Source organism: Sus scrofa, chromosome 5 (assembly GCF_000003025.6).
Source record: "Sus scrofa isolate TJ Tabasco breed Duroc chromosome 5, Sscrofa11.1, whole genome shotgun sequence".
Classification (NCBI taxonomy): Eukaryota; Metazoa; Chordata; class Mammalia; order Artiodactyla; family Suidae; genus Sus; species Sus scrofa.
In genome coordinates, this window is record NC_010447.5 from 53,760,137 (window position 1) to 53,781,076 (window position 20,940).

Consider the following 20,940-nt stretch of genomic DNA (forward strand, 5'->3'; position numbering starts at 1 on the left):
GCGGTTTCGATGCCTGTCCTTGCTCAGTGGGTTAAGGATCCGGTGTTGCCGTGAGCTGTGGCGTAGGTCGCAGATGCAGCTCGGATCCCATGTTGCTGTGGCTGTGGTGTAGGTGGGCAGCTGTAGCTCTGATTGGATGCCTAGCCTGGGAACCTCCATATGCTACGGGTGCGGCCTAAAAAGCCAAAAAAAAAAAAAAAAAAAAAAAAAAAAAAGTAATGGGATTTTGGCCAAGTCAATTTATCTCTCTGGGCCTCAAGTTTCTCAACTTTGACATGGACGAGCTGGGCTGGATGACAGAAAATGTTCTTTTATGATGCTGTCTACAATGATAAGATTAATAGACTTTTCTTTTTCTCTTTTTGTCTTTTTAGGGCTGCACCCACAGCATATGGAGGTTCCCAGGCTAGGGATCGAATGGAGGCTGTAGCAGCTGGCCCACGCCACAGCCACGCCAGATTCAAACTATGTCTGTGACCTACACCACAGCTAAAGGAAACACCGGATCCTTAACTCACTGAGCAAGGTCAGGGATGGATCCTGAGTTCTCATGGATGCTAGTCACATTCGTTTCCACTGAGTCACGATGGGAATGCCAATATACTCTTTTTTCATTTAGAAGTCTCTTAAGTCTCAGACTTTCCATTTTAGATGGAAAGAGCAAAAATTCTAACACAAGTGATTTAAGAACATCAACATTTATTTAACATGATAAAAAAGAAATGAGATATGAACATTTGCATTTAAACAATAGTAAGTAGCCTTTAATACTTACATTACATGTGCTCATTGTATAATATATACACAATGAACATAATTACATTTGTACACAAACTAAGTACTGGATTTGAAAACCTGCTTATTGCTGTACACATCTAGTCCAATGAGGCATAAGCCCAGTACTTCGAAATACCTACATTTTAAATTGTTCTTTAAGAAAAAGTAAGCGGTAACATTTGTGTTGAAGCTGACAAGAGTGTGGCAGTAACTACTGACATCGCAATCTGACTGAGAAATAATTATAGCAGAAAACGGACAAACTTCACTTAGCAGTAATAAAATGGCACATTTTAAATATATATAAAATTTTTACAAATCAAGGGTGAAACAAAGCATCGCAGTAGCCAAAATGGGAAGAAGAAGAAAAAGAAAGAAAAACAAGCTTCGTTGGAAATAATAACTAAATTTATGTACCGAAAAGCAAAAAAGAAATATAAACCCACCTAGACTTTAGAAACGTCAAAATCTGGAAATCAGCAACTAAGTAAGCTCTGGCTGTAGACCGCACACTAAAAAGCACCTTTACTTATGTGCTCTGAAATCATAGCAGCAAGCTGGTGTCAGAATAATTACCTTGAGAGTACATTACATAACCTTGAGTGTACATATGGGCCATTAAAGCTGTTTTGGAATAAACATTTTCCAGAAGTGATAAAATGATGCTCTGTGGTCAAAAGCATCAAAACTATGAATTTCATAGATTTAAAATATACTGTACAATATCTTCTCACATTGCCAAAGGTCCACGTCCATAGCTTTGAGTGGTTTCAACAGAAGTCAGTATAGCTGAAAAATACAGAGAAGGAAAATTACTTTGACACCTGCAAAGTTAATGAATGACTATTTCCTAAAGTAACTAAGGGGGACACTGTCTAACAATAAAACTGACAAGCATGGCCATGAAAATCCTAAAACATAATACAACTGAAGGACATTTTCTCTTCATTTCCATAAGCTTAATTCGCAAAGAAAGAAACATAATACAAGTAAATAGCAATTCGGATGAAAAAACTACCCAAACTTGTGGCTGAATCCAAAAGATCAGTAAAATAAGCAAAGATCTGCACGACTTGTAAATATGTAATACTCTGTTAAGCTGCCTGCAGAGCACTGTCATCTGTGACACTTTCCTGAGTCTTCCCAAAACTACTAGTTCAGAAAGATGACAAATATGCCATGAGAAGATGTATTAGAAAATAATAAAGTTGGAATGCCACTGGTTGGTTGTGGTGACTGCACGTCACAAGGCTAGAAAATATTGGGCAATAACTGTACCTCCTTCCAGTATGTGATGCCATTGGCTCTTGAAATGAGAGTAAACCAAAATCCAGTAATAGCAACCTAAGGAACCTGGCAATGTCTTAACTGTGCACATCCTTATCCTGAATATAACGAACTATAACCTGTTTATTGAGACCAAAGATAATGAGAGTGGCTCTTAATGTACATTTCTCCATGAAGATGGAGAGGCCACCCATCAGCTCTCTGCTCAGGAGGAATTAAATGAGCACAATGTTTATTATTCCTATGGGATGTTATTCTGTCCCTAGTGGCAACTGCCACTTCTGAATGTATCAAGTTAAAAGTTTAAATATATGAGTGGCAGAGGAAAGACACAGGTTAAGACTGTAACAAATAGGGGGTTTATAACCCCAGCAAGGATGTCAATCCTGTGTGGATACCAAGTGACAACAAACAGAGCCGATTCTAGGCTCCAGATAGACATGATCTTAAATAAAAGCTACAGATATGACGAGACAGACATAAATCCTCTAGCTGAAAAAAAGGACAGGGATTATAGCTGCTACAAAAAGGTACAAACGGAACTTTATTCTAGAAAATGAGCACTACCGGATAAAAAACTTAGGTCAGTATTTGTAACTGCTTTATTTTGAGAACCTCAAAATCCAAGAACGTCTTTGTGATCATGCCCATCATGTCTGTAGCTGTTTTCTCAGTATTTTCTGTTAATTGTTTAACAGAAATTGGTGGTCATCCTAAGGCACCAAATATTGGAAGACCTGGAAGATGCTGTGAGAAGAAAAGTGCAGAAAAAGGCATAAAATGCTCACTCTGTATGTCACAACTTTTCTGAAAAATTTTTTAAAAAGTATATAGGTACAGAATTGTACGTAAAATTTAGCAATTGTCAATAAAGTTTAAAAGTAAGACCTCGGGAAATTGTTCTGGGTTCTAAAAGTGTGGTCTAAGGAACACTGGTCAAGAAAGGCTCCTTCTTCCTGTCCCCAATTGTGGCTTTTTTTTTTTTTTTGGTCTTCTTAGGGCCAAAGATGTGGCATATGGAAATTCCCAGGCTAGGGGTTGAATCCGAGCTGTGGCTATGCTGGCAGCTGCAGCAATGCATTTGTGACCTATCCTGTAGCTCATGGCAACACTGGGTCCCTAACCCACTGAGTGGGGCCACAGATCAAAATTCTGTCCTCATGGTTACTATTCAGGTTTGTTACCGCTGAGCCACAAAATCAGGAACGCCCCCACTTGTGGGTTTTTATACAGTTACCTCTCTGACTGAAAAAATTTTTTAATTATTTAGAAGATTTTATATTCCATTTCTAGTATCAGCTATCCATAGCTGTACCATAAATTTTCTTTATCTTTAAAAATAATTAACAGGCTCTCAATGCCATAGACGTGTCACGCTGACTGTAAAAAACATTTCTGGATCAAAATGTAATGACTTATACAGAATTCTCAGATCCGACTCTGGAAAGAAACGTTACGTGGGAGCACAGCTGCAAAACACTGTGAAGCTTGTCTTGGCACAGGTCCTACCTCCAAGTTTTGTTGTTTTTATGGATGATGAAATAAGAGACAGAGAAAGTGTTGTCACGTAGCAAATCATTGAAGGGCCTGATGCTGGAAATTTGAGTTACTGCCCGTGGTTCAAATACTTGGCCTACTTGCTCTGCCAAGTAATGCACAGGCCAGAACTCATCGCTGGTTTTATTCACTAAACCAACAAATGAATAAAAGGTAAGCTAACAGCTCTAGCAGTAAAGCGCAAGCATGAAAGGAAACGACGTACTTTTTCTGAGACTACACACACATGAAATGTGATCCTTCTGTGAGCTGGGGCTGCGTGGACGGAACAGGGGACGCTGGGGACTCGGGAGACGGGGACAGGCTTTTCACTAAAACACATGGAGAAAACACAAGAAGATAAAAATTCTTGAGACACGTTTGGAGAAGAAACCTCTGTTGCAGTGATCCCTACAGGATTAAAAACAAGTTTCTGGAAGGAATTCTTTACCGTACGCTGGTTCTGTTTCTTGCTAATCTGGCAGCTAGCTGATTATTCACTGTGAAATGTTTCTTGAAGACTGTTGAAAAATTCTTTGTTGTACACCTTAAACTTATATAATGTTATAGGCCACTTATATTTCAATGAAACTGGAAATTTTTTTTTTTTTTGCTTCTCGGTGAATTTTCAGGTGCCTATCACTGAATCAGCCTTGTTGGGTGTCACTTTTACAAGCCTTTCTAGTTCCATGCAGCTACAGATGGTTTGAATGTTGTGGTTTTAATACACCCACAGACCCCTTCAATCCAGATATGTCATAACAATAACCAAACCTGATCAGTGATAATTAAAGGAAGTGAGAATTCCTATGCACATCACCTTGTAAATGAAGAGGCACAGGAAAAGATAGTGCTTCACACTGGTTGCAAAGGAACATGGCTGATGGTGTAAATTTCCATGTTATATGTACGTAAGAAACAGGAAATACTCTTCTTGAGAACAGTCCTGCATAACTAAATTTCATTGTACTTACCTCCTGCAAGATGACTGAGGGGCAAGGGAGTGGGGGAAGAGAAAGGATTACTAGGAACTGTTTTTTGTTTATGGTCCATGAGAAGCAAAGCTGATAATTTACACTAGTCGTATGATTCCCAACCCCCATCCTTTTCCAAAAGTCATAAAGGAAAAAAAAAAAAAAAAGAAGAAAGAAGAATCCAAAAAATATAAGTGAATAACACAGAAAAATTTACTTTTTAATATGCCACAGATCATGATCTTTTACTATCAAAGAAAAACACAGGTAGCACCCTTGTGGCTCAGCAGGTTAAGGATTCAGTGCTGTCACTACAGCAGCTCAGTTCACTACTGTGATGCAGGTATGATTCTTGGCCTGGAAACTTGACATGTGGTGGTGGGGGGCCAAAACAAAACAAACACACCCAGATGTGGATTACACTAGAAGTTAAGTAAACAAATCCACTCTACTAGTTTAGATATTCCATCTTCCACAGTTCCCATAGGGGAAGGTCTGTGAATACTCTGAGAATCCAGCCTCAGAGAAACAAGAAAAATTTCCAAGTACTAAAAGATCTTCTTAGATAAAAATTTAATGTAGGTGTTAAGGTTCATATTAAAAAATAAACAAGGAGTTCCCTGGTGGCCTGGTGGTTAAAGAACTGGTGTTGTCACTGCTGTGGCTCGAGTTTGATCCCTGGCCCAGAAATTTCTGCATGTTGTGGGTGTGGTGTGGCCAAAAAACAACAAGTAAGCAAACAAACTAATCAACCAAAACAAAAAGAAGGAACTGAGGTTTGAGCCAGCAGACGGTAGATCTAGGTGCTCAGGCAGGGGACCCTGTTCCCTAGGGTACTGCTGTGGGAAGGAAAGGTGACTACTCCGCAGTCAGCGTTCCTGAGTGGCTCCCTTGCTAGAATCTCCATATGGCGAATAAATTCAGAAGTTCAGAGGAAGCACCAGTGAGAATATTATGAAACGTTTAATATCTACCTGCCATTGTCTGATTTCCTCTAGAAGCCTCAGGAGTTAGTTCATACGAAATAACAGTTTCTTCCTGATCACGAATATCGTCTTTAATATTTTCTTCAGGGTGGCCTTCTGGTTTATGATTTGTGATCTGTGACTCATCTGGAGGGCTACTGCAAAGAGATTGATATTTTAAAAGTTGTTATTTTAGAATGCAATTAATTTTTCCCAACTTATTATTATGAACAATTTTAACTATACAGAAAGTCGCCATCTATATTTAATAACTGCTACCATTTTGCTTGCACTTTTTCTTTACCCACATTTTGCCAACCTCAGTGCATTCTAAACTCTCAGTCCCCTATTCCCCAAATTATCTTAAAGCAGACTGCAAACATAACATTCATTCTGTGAATACCATCAAATCCTGTCAGTGCTCAAGTGATCCTGGCTGCCTCATCATATCATCTTAGGGTTATCTCTTTGGATAAGGATGCAAGCAAGGTCCATACACTGTATTTGCCAAGTCTCTTAAAGTCTACTTTAAATTAAAATACACCACCCCACACACTTGTTTTATTCTTTGACAATTACTTGGGAAAGAACCTGGTTTCTCTGTCCAATACAGTTTACCATATTCTGGATTTTTTTTTTTCTTTTTTGGCCACCCTGTGGCACATGGAGTTCCCAGGCCGGGGATCAGATACAAGATGCAGTTGTGGATGCCTGGATGCTAGATCCTTAACCCACTGTGCTGGGCTGGGGTCGAACCTGTGTCTCAACGCTCTAGAGACATGTTGATCCTGTTGAGTCAGAGCTGGAACTCCATGTTCTGGATTCTGTATACCTCACATTTTTCATAAACTGATCTGATTTTGAGGCTTGGGGGAGGAGGATTTTGGATTGGGGAAGGAGGGGTGGCAAGTAAACTTCGTTAGATGGGTTGCACTACTGCATTAATAGGTTGTCTCTTGGGAGTTTCCATACTCTTTTGTTTTGTATTTTCCCGTCGTCTTTGTAGCAGGAACGAATCTAAGAACTATGAGGTTGAGGGTTCGATCCCTGGCCTTGCTCAGTGGGTTAAGGATCCGGTGTTGCCATGAGCTGTGGTGTAGGTTGCAGACTCGGCTAGGATCTGGTGTTGCTGTGGCCGGCAGCTGTAGCTCCGATTAGACCCCTAGCCTGGGAACCTCCATATGCCATGGGGTGTGGCCCTAAAAAGCACACACACACACAACACACACACAAAAAGGTTGTCTCTTCATGATGTCAAAAATGATCAGAGATTTGAGGGGTTATCAGCTTGACCCACTCAATATAAAATTCTGGGTCAGATTTTTCTCAGCTAATAGCTTTCAGTTCATAGCCATTATTTTAACAGTAAGCAAAGCACTGCTAAGTGTAAAGAAAAAAAAAATTTCCTCATAAACACTTTGACTACAATTTGTTTGGGAAAGGTAAGATGACAATTTAATTCTTTACCTTTATGTACCAGGTTTTGGAACAATAACTTGGTTGCCCAGCATCCTCCAAACTGGTCACCATGGGCTCACAGATTTCTAACATACTGGTTTTTTTTTTCCTTTTTTAATGCGTTTTAGGGCTGCACCTGTGGCATACGGAAGTTCCTGGGATAGAGGCTGAACTGGAGCTACAGCTGCTGGTCTATGCTACATCCACAGCAATGGTGGATCTGAGTTGCATCAGGGACCTATACCACACACAGCTCATGGCAATGCTGGATCTGTAACACACTGAGTGAGGCCAGAGACTGAACCTGCATCCTCAAGGATACTAGTCAGATTTGTTTCCACTGCACCACAATGGAAACTCCCTATACTGGCTATCTTTGAATCTAGGTCTATTAATAAAAATTCAGCAGAGATTCTTTTTTTCTCTTATCAGCTACTGTCAAATATTTTTCCAATTCACTCTTGCTATACATTGAAGAAATGAAGGTGTTCCTGGCAGCTTTTTTTTTTTGGCAGGAAGTTCCCAGGCTAGAGATTGAACCTGCGCCATAGAAGTGACCTGAGCCACAGAAGTAATGCCAGATCCTTAAGTGCTAGGCCATCAGGGAACTAAGGCATTCCCAATAACATGAGATCACAGCAATTCTTTTTTCCAGCACTGAGAATATTTTTTATGGAGAGTGAGATTGAGGATATGCATTTACGAAGGCTAGGTAACAAGTTCTGGCTGTGGTATGGCTGGTTAAGGATCCAGGGCTGCTGCAGCTATGGTGTAGGTTGTAGCTTCAGTTCAGATTTGACCTCTGGCACAGGAATTTCCATATGTCACTGGTGCAGACCAAAAAAAAAAAAAAAAAAAAAAAAAAAACTGAATGAACAAAAAAACAAATACAGTTAAAAAATAAATAGCAAGTCAGTATAATTTTTGGAATGCTTATCAGACAGCTTAGATATGTATTTATTGAATACTTCCTAATTTTCTTATTTAAATCTTTTATTTAAAAGAAAATAATCTCTGGTAGATTTCTATTAAAAGACTTTTTTAGGACTGCACCCATGGCATCATATGGAAGTTCTCAGGCTAGGGGTTGAAATGGAGCTGTAGCTGCTGGTCCACACCATAGTGACAGCAATGCCAGATCCAAGCTGTATCCTCGACCTAGGCCTCAGCTTGCAGCAACGCTAGATCCTTAATCCAGTAAGTGAGGCTAGGGATTGAACCCCTGTCCTCATGGATACTTGTCAGGTTCTTAAACTGCTGAGCTACAATGGGAACTCCCTCTTATTCAATCTTTACAGCATACCTGTGAGATAGATACTCTTATTAGCCCCATTTTTCTAGTGAGGGACCAGTGTTCAGGAAGGTTATGTAACTTGTTCAAGATCCCACAGCTCCTGAGTAGCTACGGTGAGACTGGACTCCAAGGCTCCTGACTCTGACTCTGACATTTTCCATGTTAAAGCAAGTATACAACTCTGGGAGTTCCCGTTGTGGCGCAGTGGTTAACGAATCCAACTAGGAACCATGAGGACACAGGTTTGATCCCTGCCCTTGCTCAGTGGGTTAATGATCTGGCATTGCTTCAAGCTGTGGTATAGGTCTCAGACTTGGTTCGGATCCTGCGTTGCTGTGGCTCTGGCATAGGCTGGTGGCTACAGCTCCGATTAGACCCCTAGCCTGGGAACCTCCATATGCCGTGGGAGCGGCCCAAGAAATGGCAAAAAGACAAAAAAAAAAAAAAAAAAAAAAGTATACAACTCTGTGAATGACCCCTTTGCTTGTTTTCCCGAATTATTACCTGTATGAAACATCCTCAGGCATTTTTTCTTTACTTTCTTCTTTATCCATCACGTCCTCAGAAGTGATTCCATTTGGCTCAGGTGTGAAAAGTGTTTTGGAAAAAACATTTTCAGTTTTTTTAAACTATAGAAGAAGAAAATTTTTCTTGTTGAAATCATTTTTACCATACTTAATGTATTAGTGAACTAAAATGATTCCTAAATAAGTTTATTAAAAAACCATATCCTACCAAATATTTACTGAAACATAAGTTTAGATTCAAGTATATTAAAAATACTAACATCCTTCACTACTTAAGATAACAACTACACTGCCATTAGCTAGATGCTTTGGGATATAAGATTCTTGAATTGGGTTAATGGTAATTTATTCCAGTCTTGATTGATCAGGTTTTAAGTTTTCAATTAATCCATTTTTTTTGATGTGGCCAAATACATCAAAGTATGCAAAACCTACGATTTCACTGAGATTTATAGCCTCTGTGACAGAATAACACAACTTTATTTTCAACCTTCCCACTTGATCTCATCTGCAAAAATCTACTCCTATGGAAAATCTGTCCTAAAATAGTCTCTCTACCTCTTCACTGAAATCTGTATTTTGAGGTTCTGCTTCTTTCAGTAGAACAACTTCTGCAGCAGGAGTTTCAGGGTCTGGCTTTGCATCAGGTTCCCGAACAACAGTGTCCTTAATGTTATCATCCTTCCTTCGAGTCTGTTCAACAGAGAGGCAGCATTTTTAGATTCATAGTATACAGTCATGCATAGTTTTTAGATAGCATCTGTTACTTTTTTTATTTTTTGCTTTTTTTAGGGCTGCACCTGTGGCATATGGAGGTTCCCAGGCTAGGGGTCTAATTGAAGCTACACCTGCTGGCCTACACCACAGCTACAGCAATGCTGGATCCTTAACCCACTGAAGGAGTCCAGGGATCGAACCTGCAACCTCATGGTTCCTAGTCAAATTCGCTAACCACTGAGCCACAACGGGAACTCCTTCTTTTATTTTTTAAATTAAATAAAATTTTTAATTTTTATTCTTTTTTCTTTTTGGCCACACTGTGGCATATGGAGTTCTCAGGCCAGGTTAATTTAAAAAAAAAAAAAACAAAAAACAGCTGGTTCTTCACTTACAAAGAGGTTTCCCTATGAAAAACAACAGAGGAATTGTACATAAATACGGATTATTTATTTTGTAATTTGTAGAATGTGCAGTTATTCAACTGTTATTCGGCTACATCACCGTTAGCAGTGCCTGCTCTCATTTCTACAATGGCAGGGAAGCACAATCAGCTGGTCCATGTCTACTAACGGGGATGGACCAGACTGAAGCCACTGGAAAGGTTAGCCAGCCTGCTCTGACTTATGAATCAGGGTTATACACAAACAAATAATAAGAACAGAACGATCTTTCTTAACAAGACTGAATTTAAAATGTGGTGAGTGGTAGATCTTAGAAGCTCTCACTCCAATTTAGGTCACGCTGAATTAGGATTCAGAGAAGTACACATTTTATTGGGAGGGGAATTGGGGACTATCTTGGTAACCTGTGTGGTGTTTTACATTTGTCGAGAGTGCTTTAGTCTTCTTAGTACCTCTGTGAAGTCGACAGGAGAGGCTGCATCTTTATTTGATTTACAGTAGAGGAGATGAAGTCCACAACTAATATAAGGGCATCCAACAAATAGCTTAGCTCTGGTTTTCTTTCTTTCTTTCTTTTTTTTTTTGTCTTTTTGCTATTTCTTGGGCCGCTCCCACGGCATATGGAGGCTCCCAGGCTAGGGGTCGAATCGGAGCTGTAGCCACCGACCTACACCAGAGCCACAGCAACGCGGGATCCGAGCTGCGTCTGCAATCTACACCACAGCTCACGGCAACGCCGGATCGTTAACCCACTGAGCAAGGGCAGGGACCGAACCCGCAACCTCATGGTTCCTAGTCAGATTCGTTAACCACTGAGCCACGACGGGAACTCCAGCTCTGGTTTTCTGATCCCAGGGCTGTTTCCATTTTACTAAGTTGTCTTTAGCATATTACTATATGAGCTAAATAATATAAAGTAACTACCCATGCTGCTGACATTTGAAAACCCATCAACCATGTACTTCTATGATTCTAAGAGTCAAGTGATACTAGATTTACCCACAAGAATGATTAAAAGCAACTGACATACCTGGGTAACCCTGAATAGACTATCCCTTAAATTGGAAGGACTTGGTAAGGGTGACTGGTCTAAAGCACCAATAACATTTAATCCTTTTTTCTTTTCCCTTAAGCATGCTTGTTGATGCCTCCTGATTCTTTCCATTTGCTCTTCCACGGTCATCCTAGGACGAGTGCTTTCAGCCAAACAGAGCTGTTCCACTGCACTTCTTGGTCTTTCCTTTAAATGGAAAGTAAACATGTGAATACATGAATACAGAATAACTTCTGAAAAGTATGTTGGAACGAAAAAATGTTCTAAGATGCATTTATTTTGTTTTCAAAATCGAAAGTGGAGGTTTGGGGTATAATTTAGATAACACCAGAAAGCAAATTATTTTATGCATGCACTAATACATAATCAATGATGGAAAGAGAGAGAGACAGGAGGGAAGAGGGCAGGGAGAGAAAAGGAACTTTAAGAGGGTATTTTCTAGTTTTTTTTTTTTTTTTTTTTTTTTTTTTTTTTTTTAAGGCTGCATTTGTGGCATATGGAGGTTCCCAGGCTAGGGGTTGAATTGGAGAGCTGCCGGTCTATGCCACAGCCACAGCAATGCTGGATACGAGTTGCACCTGCAACTTATGCCTGCAGCTAGTGGCAACGGCGGGATCCTAAACCTACTAAGCGAGGCCAGGGATTGAACCCACATCCTCATGGATACTAGTCGGGTTCTTAATCCACTGAGACACAAAGGGAACTTCAGGAGGGTATTTTCTTGTTTTAAAAAGTATATACAAGTTCCCATTGTGGTGCAGTGAGTTAAGAACCCTACTGTAGCTGCTCAGGTCATTGCGACGGCTCAGGTTTAATCCTTGACCTGGGAACTTCCATATGCTTCAAGTGTGGCTATAGAAAATACATACATACATACATACATAAAATAAAAATACACAAAGCAAAAAGAGAGAGAGAGAAAAAAAAAAAAGAGTTCCCACTGTGCTACAGTGGGTTAATGATCCAGCTTATCTCTGTGGAGCCACCAGCTCGATCTCTAGCCCAGTGCAGTGGGTTAAGGATCCAGCACTACTACAACTGTGGCATAGTTCACAGCTCTGGCTTGGATTTGATCCCTGGCCTATGCTGTGGGTGTGGCCAAAAAAGGAAAAGAAAAAATACAGAAGGGTATGGCAGCTCTGAAATGACTCCATCCCACAGCCCTGAAACAGGAAATGGTATGAAACTCAAACTAGGAGTAAACAGGGGGCCCAGCTTCTAAATACCAGCAACTTATTTTATTTTACTAAAAATGTACTATTTCAAGTCACAATTTTTTTACTGCAAAAAGACTGGTAAAGAAAAATCCTTAATTTATGAGCAATGATAAAACTATGGAAGTATTTATTGTCTATATATCAGATGGTTATATTTGAAAATGTTACATATATATTGCTCATTCTTATGGTTTACTGAAGGGTTTAAAAAGATTAGTCACATTAAACAACTAATTTTGGCTTCTCCTTCTTTCTTTTTTTCCCTCCCTTCCTTTTTTTCATTCCTTTTCTTTTTTTAAAAATGCCACATCCAGGAGTTCCCGTCGTGGCGCAGTGGTTAACGAATCTGACTAGGAACCATGAGGTTGCGGGTTCATTCCCTGGCCTTGCTCAATGGGTTAAAGATCCAGCGTTGCCATGAGCTGTGGTGTAGGTTGCAGATGCGGCTCGGATCCCGAGTTGCTGTGGCTCTGGCGTAGGCTGGCAGCTACAGCTCCGATTCGACCCCTAGCCTGGGAACCTCCATATGCCGCGGGAGCGGCCCAAGAAATAGCAACAACAACAACAACAACAACAAAGACAAAAAGACCAAAACAAAACAAAACAAAACAAAAAAAAAAACAACTTTTTTTTTACATAATGTAAGAAAAATTTAGTAACCTTTTTTTTTTTTCTTTCTCCTGGTCTTTTTAGGGCCATACCCATAGCATATGGAAGTTCCCAAGCTAGGGGTCAAATCAGAGCTGCAGCTGCTGGCCCATGCCACAGCCACAGCAGTGCGGGATCTAAGCCATATCTGTGACCTACACCCCAGCTCACGGCAACACTGGATCCTTAACCCACTGAGCAAGGCCGAGGATCAAGTCCTCGTGGATACTAGTTGGGTTCGTTACCACTGTGCCACAACGGGAACTCCAAAATTTAGTAATCTTAATTTTTTAAATTTAGCACCTCAGGAGTTCCCGTCGTGGCTCAGTGGTTAACGAATCCGACTAGGAACCATGAGGTTGCAGGTTCGGTCCCTGCCCTTGCTCAGTGGGTTAACGATCCGGCGTTGCCGTGAGCTGTGGTGTAGATTGCAGACGCGGCTCGGATCCTGCGTTGCTGTGGCTCTGGTGTTGGCCAGTGGCTATAGCTCCGATTCGACCCCTAGCCTGGGAACCTCCATATGCCGCGGGAGTGGCCCAAAGAAATAGCAAAAAGACAAAAATAAATAAATAAATAAATAAAAATGCCACATCCAGAGTTCCCGTCGTGGCGCAGTGGTTAATGAATCTGACTAGGAACCATGAGGTTTCGGGTCTGATCCCTGGTTAAGGGTCTGGCGTTGCCATGAGCTGTGGTGTAGGTCGCAGATGCGGCTCAAATATCCACGTTACTGTGGCTGTGGTGTAGGCCGGCAGCTACAGCCCCGGTTAGATGAGAACCTCCATATGCTTCGGGAAGCAGCCCTAGAAAAGGCGGAAAAAAAAAAAAAAAAAAAGCCACATCCATGGCATATGGAAGTTCCCAGGCCAGCGTGTGAATTGGAGCTGCATCTGCCAGCCTATGCCATAGCCACAGCAATACAGGATCCAAGCCGAGTCTGACACCTACGCTGCAGCTTGCAGCTTGAGGCAGTACTGGATTCTTAACCCACTGCACCAGAACAGGAACTCATTTTCTTACTAAAAGATATAAACAATATTGGTATAAGATCCAAAACTAAGTATGTCAATAATGGTCATAAGAAGAGTTCCCACTTTGGCTCAGTGGGTTACAAACCCAACTAGTATCCCTGAGGATGCGGGTTCGATCCCTGGCCTCACTCAGTGGGTTCATTTCTCTCCACTGCTATCTAGAATGTGTCTGCAAGGGAGTAGTTACAGCTCTAGAACTGCTTTCTACTGCTCAGAACATCTTAAAGAGCTCAGGTAGGTACTGAAAGGAAAATAGAAAATGAAAAGCCCTGAAGTGCAGAAATGATGATTCTTATTTATTTGTAAAACAAAACATTTATTTTCTTTTATGAAAAAAAAATTTTTAAAAAGGTAGGTTCTAGATACTGATTGGGAAGTTGGCTACTTTAGCACTCTTCCGTTTTTAGTAACAACATACATACAAACACATATTCTTCCTTTTTTTTTTTGTGCAAAAATGTCTACTTTATTCTTTTTATTTTTATTTAAATTAAAAATTTTTTTTTAGGGCCTCATCTGAGGCATGCGGAAGTTCCCAGGCTAGGGGTCGAATTGGAGCTACAGCTGTCGGCCTGGACTACAACCACAGCAACATCAGATCTAAGCCACATCTGCAACCTACACCACAGCTCACAGCAATGCTGGATCCTTTAACCCATTGAGTGGGGCCAGAGACTGAACCCCCGTCCTCATGGATACTAGCTGGATTCTTGATCCAAAGAACCATAATAGGAACTCCTACTTTATTCTTTTTAAATGCCAGATATTACTAATTTGTAAATCATTTCTCCAAAATAACTGGAAAAAAGTATCTGACTGAGGTTCTATTCAACCCTTTAAAAAATTATTATCAGGGTTGAGCAATTTTTATATATTTGAATTACTGTTACATAGTTTCCACTTGAAAAAAAACCCCTAAAAATAACTAATTTATATTCATTCTTCATATATTATAGAATTTGTCTGTTGTATTTTCTTCTGGCATCTGCATTGCTTATAATGGACTTTCTTGTACCAGTATTACATGACTATAATCTTCTATACTTTCTCCCAGTATTTTGTTAAGCAGGAGTCTTTCTTCTAGTATTTAAGACAGTGATTAAAAAAACAGTTACAGGAGTTCCCGTCATGGCGCAGTGGTTAACGAATCCGACCAGGAACCATGAGGTTGTGGGTTTGATCCCTGGCCTCACTCAGTGGGTTAAGGATCCAGCGTTGCCGTGAGCTGTGGTATAGGTTGCAGATGCGGCTCGGATCCCGTGTTGCTGTGGCTCTGGTGTAGGCCGGCGGCTACACCTCTGATCAGACCCCTGGCCTGGGAACCTCCATATGCTGCGGGAGTGGCCCTAGAAAAGACAAAAAGACCAAAAAAAAAAAAAAAAGTTACAGAATAATATAAATCTACTAATATCTTTCTGTTTGATCTCAACATGCATTTAAAATTTTTTTCTGTTGACTTAGTATCACACTACAATTTTCAAAGAAAACACTCTTTCAGTCTAAAAAATGCCTAACTTGGAGTTCCCCTTGTGGCTCAGCAGTAACGAACTCAACTAGTATCCATATGGTTGAGGGTTTGATCTCAGCCTCGCTCAGTGGGTTAAGGATCTAGTGTTGCTTGAGCTGTGTTGTAGTTTGCAGACATAAGTTGGATCTGGCATGGCTGTGGCTGTGGTGTAGGCTGGCAGCTGCAGCTCTGATTTGACCTCTAGCTTGGGAACTTCCATATGCCACAGGTATGGCCCTAAAAAGCAAAAATAAAATAAAATAAAAAACAAAAATAAAAAATGCCTAACTCTATGAATAATAGTATTATAGAACCATTACATTTTTTTACATATAAATTTGTTAGTTTTTTTTGGCATATAATTCGTATTGTACTTTAATATTTTTAAAAAATAACATATATCATTGCTTTAGTACCTTTTAGTCTTTTCTTACAGTTTTATTTTATCTCATACAAAATAAATAGAGAATTTATAAAGATGAAAAGTAAAAGTTCTGTTGCAGCCCAAATTTCTAGAGAGTGCTTGGTGAAAGGGAGTAAGAAATCTGAGAATCTTCCCCAAAAGACCAAGATTAGACTGGTTAAAAGTCAGCTTGAATTAAATGGATCTCACATGAAAGTGGAAAATATAGGATTTATCTCCCAATCTCAATTTGCATTTCTTATTGTAACCAGAAGATTGGCAAACTCCAAGTCTACCATAGCTGAAAGGCACTGCAGCCTCAGGCTGGCCTGAAAATCCACCAGCATGGGTGACCACAGAACACATCCATCACTCTCCAAAGAAAATTCTTCGAGGTGTCAGATAGGTAACAGACTGCATCAACGGTGGAACTAAAGACCTCATGTGAAGTCTGATCAAAGAAAACCTAGGTCTGAGGTGCTAAATTTAAAAAATTAAGATTACTAAATTTTGGAGTTCCCGTTGTGGCTCAGTGGTAACGAACCCAACTAGTATCCACGAGGACTTGATCCTCGGCCTTGCTCAGTGGGTTAAGGATCCAGTGTTGCCGTGAGCTGGGGTGTAGGTCACAGATATGGCTTAGATCCCGCACTGCTGTGGCTGTGGCATGGGCCAGCAGCTGCAGCTCTGATTTGACCCCTAGCTTGGGAACTTCCATATGCTATGGGTATGGCCCTAAAAAGACCAGGAGAAAAAAAAAAAAAAAAAAAAAGGTTACTAAATTTTTCTTACATTATGTAAAAAAAAAGTTTTGAAAAAAAAAAACCACTAAAAAAATTAAAACATTTATAAGGTGGCAATAAATAGGTTTGAGAATCCTTCTAGAAGTTAATTTATAGTTAAATACCGTTCTTGAATCCATCATCTTCTTAGTTTTCCTTAAGGTTACATATGAGGCTATTGTCGAAGATTCGGGTGTTGGTGATTTTGTTCTTGGAGGTACTACTCCAACAGGAAAGTGGGAACCTAAAAATTAAAACAGCATTAATTTCTCCAAAACATCTTCATATGACATTGCTTTCTTTTGACAAATTCAATTTCTGAGACTTTTAAGATCAGGAGGCAATGTTATTGTTCAAAAAGAGACATGGAGAATCCCCTTTGCGGTGCAGCAGAAACAAATCCGACTAGGAACCATGAGGTTTCAGCTTCAATCCCTGGCCTCGATAAGTGGGTTAAAGATCTGGCATTGCTGTGAGCTGTGGTGTAGGTCAGACATGGCTTGGATCCTGTGTCGCTATGGCTGTGGTATAGGCCAGCAGCTGTAGCTCTGATTTGACCTCTAGCCTGGGAACCTCCGTATGCAGTGGGTGTGGCCCTAAAAAAGCAAAAAAAAAAAAAAAAGACATAGAAAATACAGTAGCCTTTCATTAATTATTTTACTTAATACACCATGCAATGATACCAGAAAAATTTAGGGTCAGATTCAGAAATAAAGTTCTACTGATCATAATAGATGACATTAAAAAAGTAAAATTTAGTCATCCTCAGTGGGTCATATATTCTTACAAAGACCTGTAAAGAAAAGAAGGTAAGGAAGAACAGGGTCTGGGTTGATTGACTAAGTCCATATAGTTCATGAGTAGCATGGCTTGAGCTTCTGCTTTGGCCCCCTTTCCTTTGCTGCTCTTCGTGAACATTTTCAGAGGCTGAATACAGTCTGAGACGTCCTGCATATTTATAATTATATGTACCAGTATGGTAAGGTCTGAGCCTATGTTTAACTCTCATCTGTGTATGAAAAGGGAAAGCAAACAAAGACTTAGGATGAGAAGAAGATATGACTTGGATGAGAATGAGAAAGTATAAATACTAAGTTTTGAAGACGGCAGTATTTTTTGGGCCACTTCCACAGCATGCGGAAGTTCCCGAGCCAGGGACTAAACCCAAGCCACAGCAGTAACAATGCTGGATCCTTAAGCCACTGAACCATCAGGAAACTCCAGAATTTTTTTTTTTTTTTCTTTTTAGGGCCGCACTCATGGCATATGGAGGTTCCCAGGCTAGGGGTCTAACCGGAGCTACAGCTGCTGGCCTATGCCATAAGCCACTGCAACTTGGGATCCAAGCTACACATGCAATCTACACCACAGCTCATGGCAATGCTGGATCCTTAACTCACTGAGCGAGGCCAGGGATCGAACCTGCAACCTCATGGATGCTAGTTGGAGTCGTTTCCGCTGCGCCACAACAAGAACTCCTCCAGTAGTATTTTTTTTTTTTTTTTTTTTTGGCTTTTTGCTATTTCTTGGGCCGCTCCCACGGCATATGGAGGTTCCCAGGCTAGGGGTCAAATCAGAGCTGTGGCTGCCAGGCTACACCAAAGCCACAGCAACACAGGATCCGAGCCACGTCTGCAACCTACACCACAGCTCATGGCAACGCTGGATCCTTAACCCACTGAGCAAGGCCAGGGATCGAACCCGCAACCTCATGGTTCCTAGTCGGATTCGTTAACCACTGTGCCACGACGGGAACTCCGTATTTTTTTTTTTAAATAGAAAATAAAACATAACCTGGTGTTGGAGAACCTAGAAAATGTGCCAATTATGGAAAAAGTATGTGAATATTACCATTTAATATTATTGAGGAATTCCCTGGTGGCTCAGCAGGTTAAGGACCTGGTGGTGTTACCACAGTGGCTCAGTTTGACCCCTGAGGCTTTTTGTGTGCTGTGGGCATGGCCAAAAAACTTTTTTTCAAACTTTACTTTGTGACCATTTAGCAGATTATAAAAAAAACTGACTAGTGGGTTATGATCAGAAATTATTTTTCTGAAAAATTCCACATTCTGCCATCTTTGTCCTAGCAGAGAGAGATGACATGTAATATATACGGTTTATGGGTCATGTTTTCCTCCCACTATATGAAAACTTCTGAATTCAGAAACTCATCAAATTCCAAAGGTTTCAGATAAAGGACTCTGGACTTGTATATATCAATATATAAACTGAATTTATTGCTAAAATGTCTGAAAAACACGGGAGACATATTTCAAATGCTAACCTTTGACGGAAGATTCCATTTCTGAAACAGGTTCTGATTTTTCTTCTCCATTAGACTCATCAACTTCTGCCACTGTTGTTAACTCTGGTTCACTCTTGTAGAGTCTATAATCTGGACCCTTGAAAGACAGATATGCAATTACGGGAAAAAAAAAAAAGCCCAAAGTCTGTCAAAATGTTGACTTCTAAAGACTCATACTCTAACAATTAAAAGCCTCAGCCAGCTATCTTGGGTATAACACAATTTATATATATATATATATATATACATATATATAAATATATATATATATTATAATCAGGGTAGAAAAAAGGATTAAAAGATTTTTAAGTAGTCTATCTTTTGCTTTTAAAATTAAAAATATTCCTCTTAGGAGTTCCTGTCGTGGCGCAGTGGAAAGGAATCCGACTAGGAACAATGAGGGTTCGGGTTCGATCCCTGGCCTCACTCAGTGGGTTAAGGATCCAGCGTTGCCATGAGCTGTTGTGTAGATTGCAGACGTGGCTCAGATCTGGCGTTGCTGTGGCTGTGGTGTAGGCCGGTGGCTACAGCTCCGCTTCAACCTCCATATGCCGTGAGTGTGGCCCTAAAAGGACAGAAAAGACAAAAACAAACAAACAAACAAACAAACAAAATATTCCTCTTAGGGACAAAGTCATCAGAACATTTAGTAAAACTAAGGTCTGAAAATAACTGCATGAATTCAATCAGCCCTACTCCTTTTTTACCTCATTCTCTCCTCCTCGCTTATTACATTTTACATTTATTTGTTTAGTCCCAAACTTCTTTTCCCATGGGTAATGTCTCCCTTCAGCAATGTCCATATCCTCTGTTTTCCTAGACTGAAATGCCCACATCCCAACCTTTTTCTCATTCCCGGTAAGAATCTTTTTCTTTCCGGCTTCATTCTAATCTAAAGATATCATTTTGCCTCTAATATCCTGAAATGGTATATGTAAAATATGGCTCCTTAAACATATACAAAGTAACTACTTTATGAAAAAAAAATCCATGAAAAACAAGAAACAATGAAATATAATTAAAGCTGTGAAAATATTACAAAACGAGAAATGATAAAACTAAAACAGGAAAAACATAAGTGATAATGTTATATCTAAGCAAAAAATAGTGCTGGCTAAAAGTGCTATAATAAAAAAAAAAGGTTGAGTGTAATATAAATTAAGTTTGAAAAATGAGGGCAGGTACAACTGATGATTCTGTGGCTACTGCAGCCACTTACACAGTGAGATCCATTTCTTGGATATCCTTGAACTTGGTGAATCTTCTTTTCTTCGGGCAGATGGACTGGGCCCCTGCTATAACAGAGCAAGGAGCTGCTATCACTGGGCAGAGGGGGGATTATGGGAGGCTGCTCTGTAAAGTCATAGGACCGAGGAAGTGGAGGACGAGGTGGGACTACTTCCTCTTCCTAAAGATTGTAGAACAGTCACCTTATTTAGATAAGCACATTGAATTAAGTATATCTAAATTCTTTGCAATGGTAAGTTAACTTAAATTCACTTTAATTAAAGGGACACTGCCAAGCTGAAAGCCTCAAATCAAAAGGTAAAACCGAAAAGGTTTATGATGGCCCATAACTGAGTTTTAAATTTGGTTGCACTTAATTTTTTTCTGTAACACACAGGTTAGCTTTACTCTGAAGCTCAACATCAAAACAAATATATGAAACTATACTGTATTTCATTTTAAAAATAGAAGGGAAGAATTCATTTTAAAAATCTTTTTTTGGGTAATTTTTAAGAGAAAAAATCTTTTTGATTGGCTTTTATACAAAATTCAAGACCACAGATGCTTTTCACTAGGTTGACAGTATCTCTTTGTAGTTGTAACTTCTTTATGGTATGCGATACACAGCCAACTTATCTATTAATCATCCTACACATTTTACAAAGCATACAAAACAATATAAATATTCAAATTACTTAGGTTAGAAAAAGTATGACAATGCCAAAGTTCTAACACAGATGAGAAGTAGTGATTCAATTTTTTACATTAAGAAAAGGGAAGAAAGACCACATTTGTTAGAAGCACCAAATTACTGAAACAGCAAAATT

At 39.8% G+C, this 20,940-nt stretch overlaps 1 protein-coding gene across 22 annotated transcripts in view; it reads right to left on the reverse strand.

Annotated features, from left to right (window-relative positions):
- PLEKHA5 (pleckstrin homology domain containing A5) overlaps positions 680–20,940 on the reverse strand; it is a 256,164-nt gene continuing 235,903 nt past the window's right edge. For 7 of the 22 annotated variants that reach the window (XM_021092277.1, XM_021092272.1, XM_021092270.1 and 4 more), the window contains 8 exons: positions 18,866–18,983; positions 16,707–16,825; positions 10,970–11,179; positions 9,377–9,511; positions 8,796–8,920; positions 5,549–5,697; positions 3,827–3,932; positions 680–1,566 (listed from right to left, as the gene is read on the reverse strand). In XM_021092277.1, the coding sequence (XP_020947936.1) occupies positions 3,838–3,932; positions 5,549–5,697; positions 8,796–8,920; positions 9,377–9,511; positions 10,970–11,179; positions 16,707–16,825; positions 18,866–18,983 (951 nt within the window). In that variant the 3' untranslated portion in view covers positions 680–1,566; positions 3,827–3,837. Of the gene's footprint in view, positions 1,567–3,826; positions 3,933–5,548; positions 5,698–8,795; positions 8,921–9,376; positions 9,512–10,969; positions 11,180–16,706; positions 16,826–18,865; positions 18,984–20,105; positions 20,295–20,940 lie in introns of all 22 variants that reach the window. The other 15 variants (XM_021092266.1, XM_021092268.1, XM_021092262.1 and 12 more) reach the window with 5 other exon arrangements.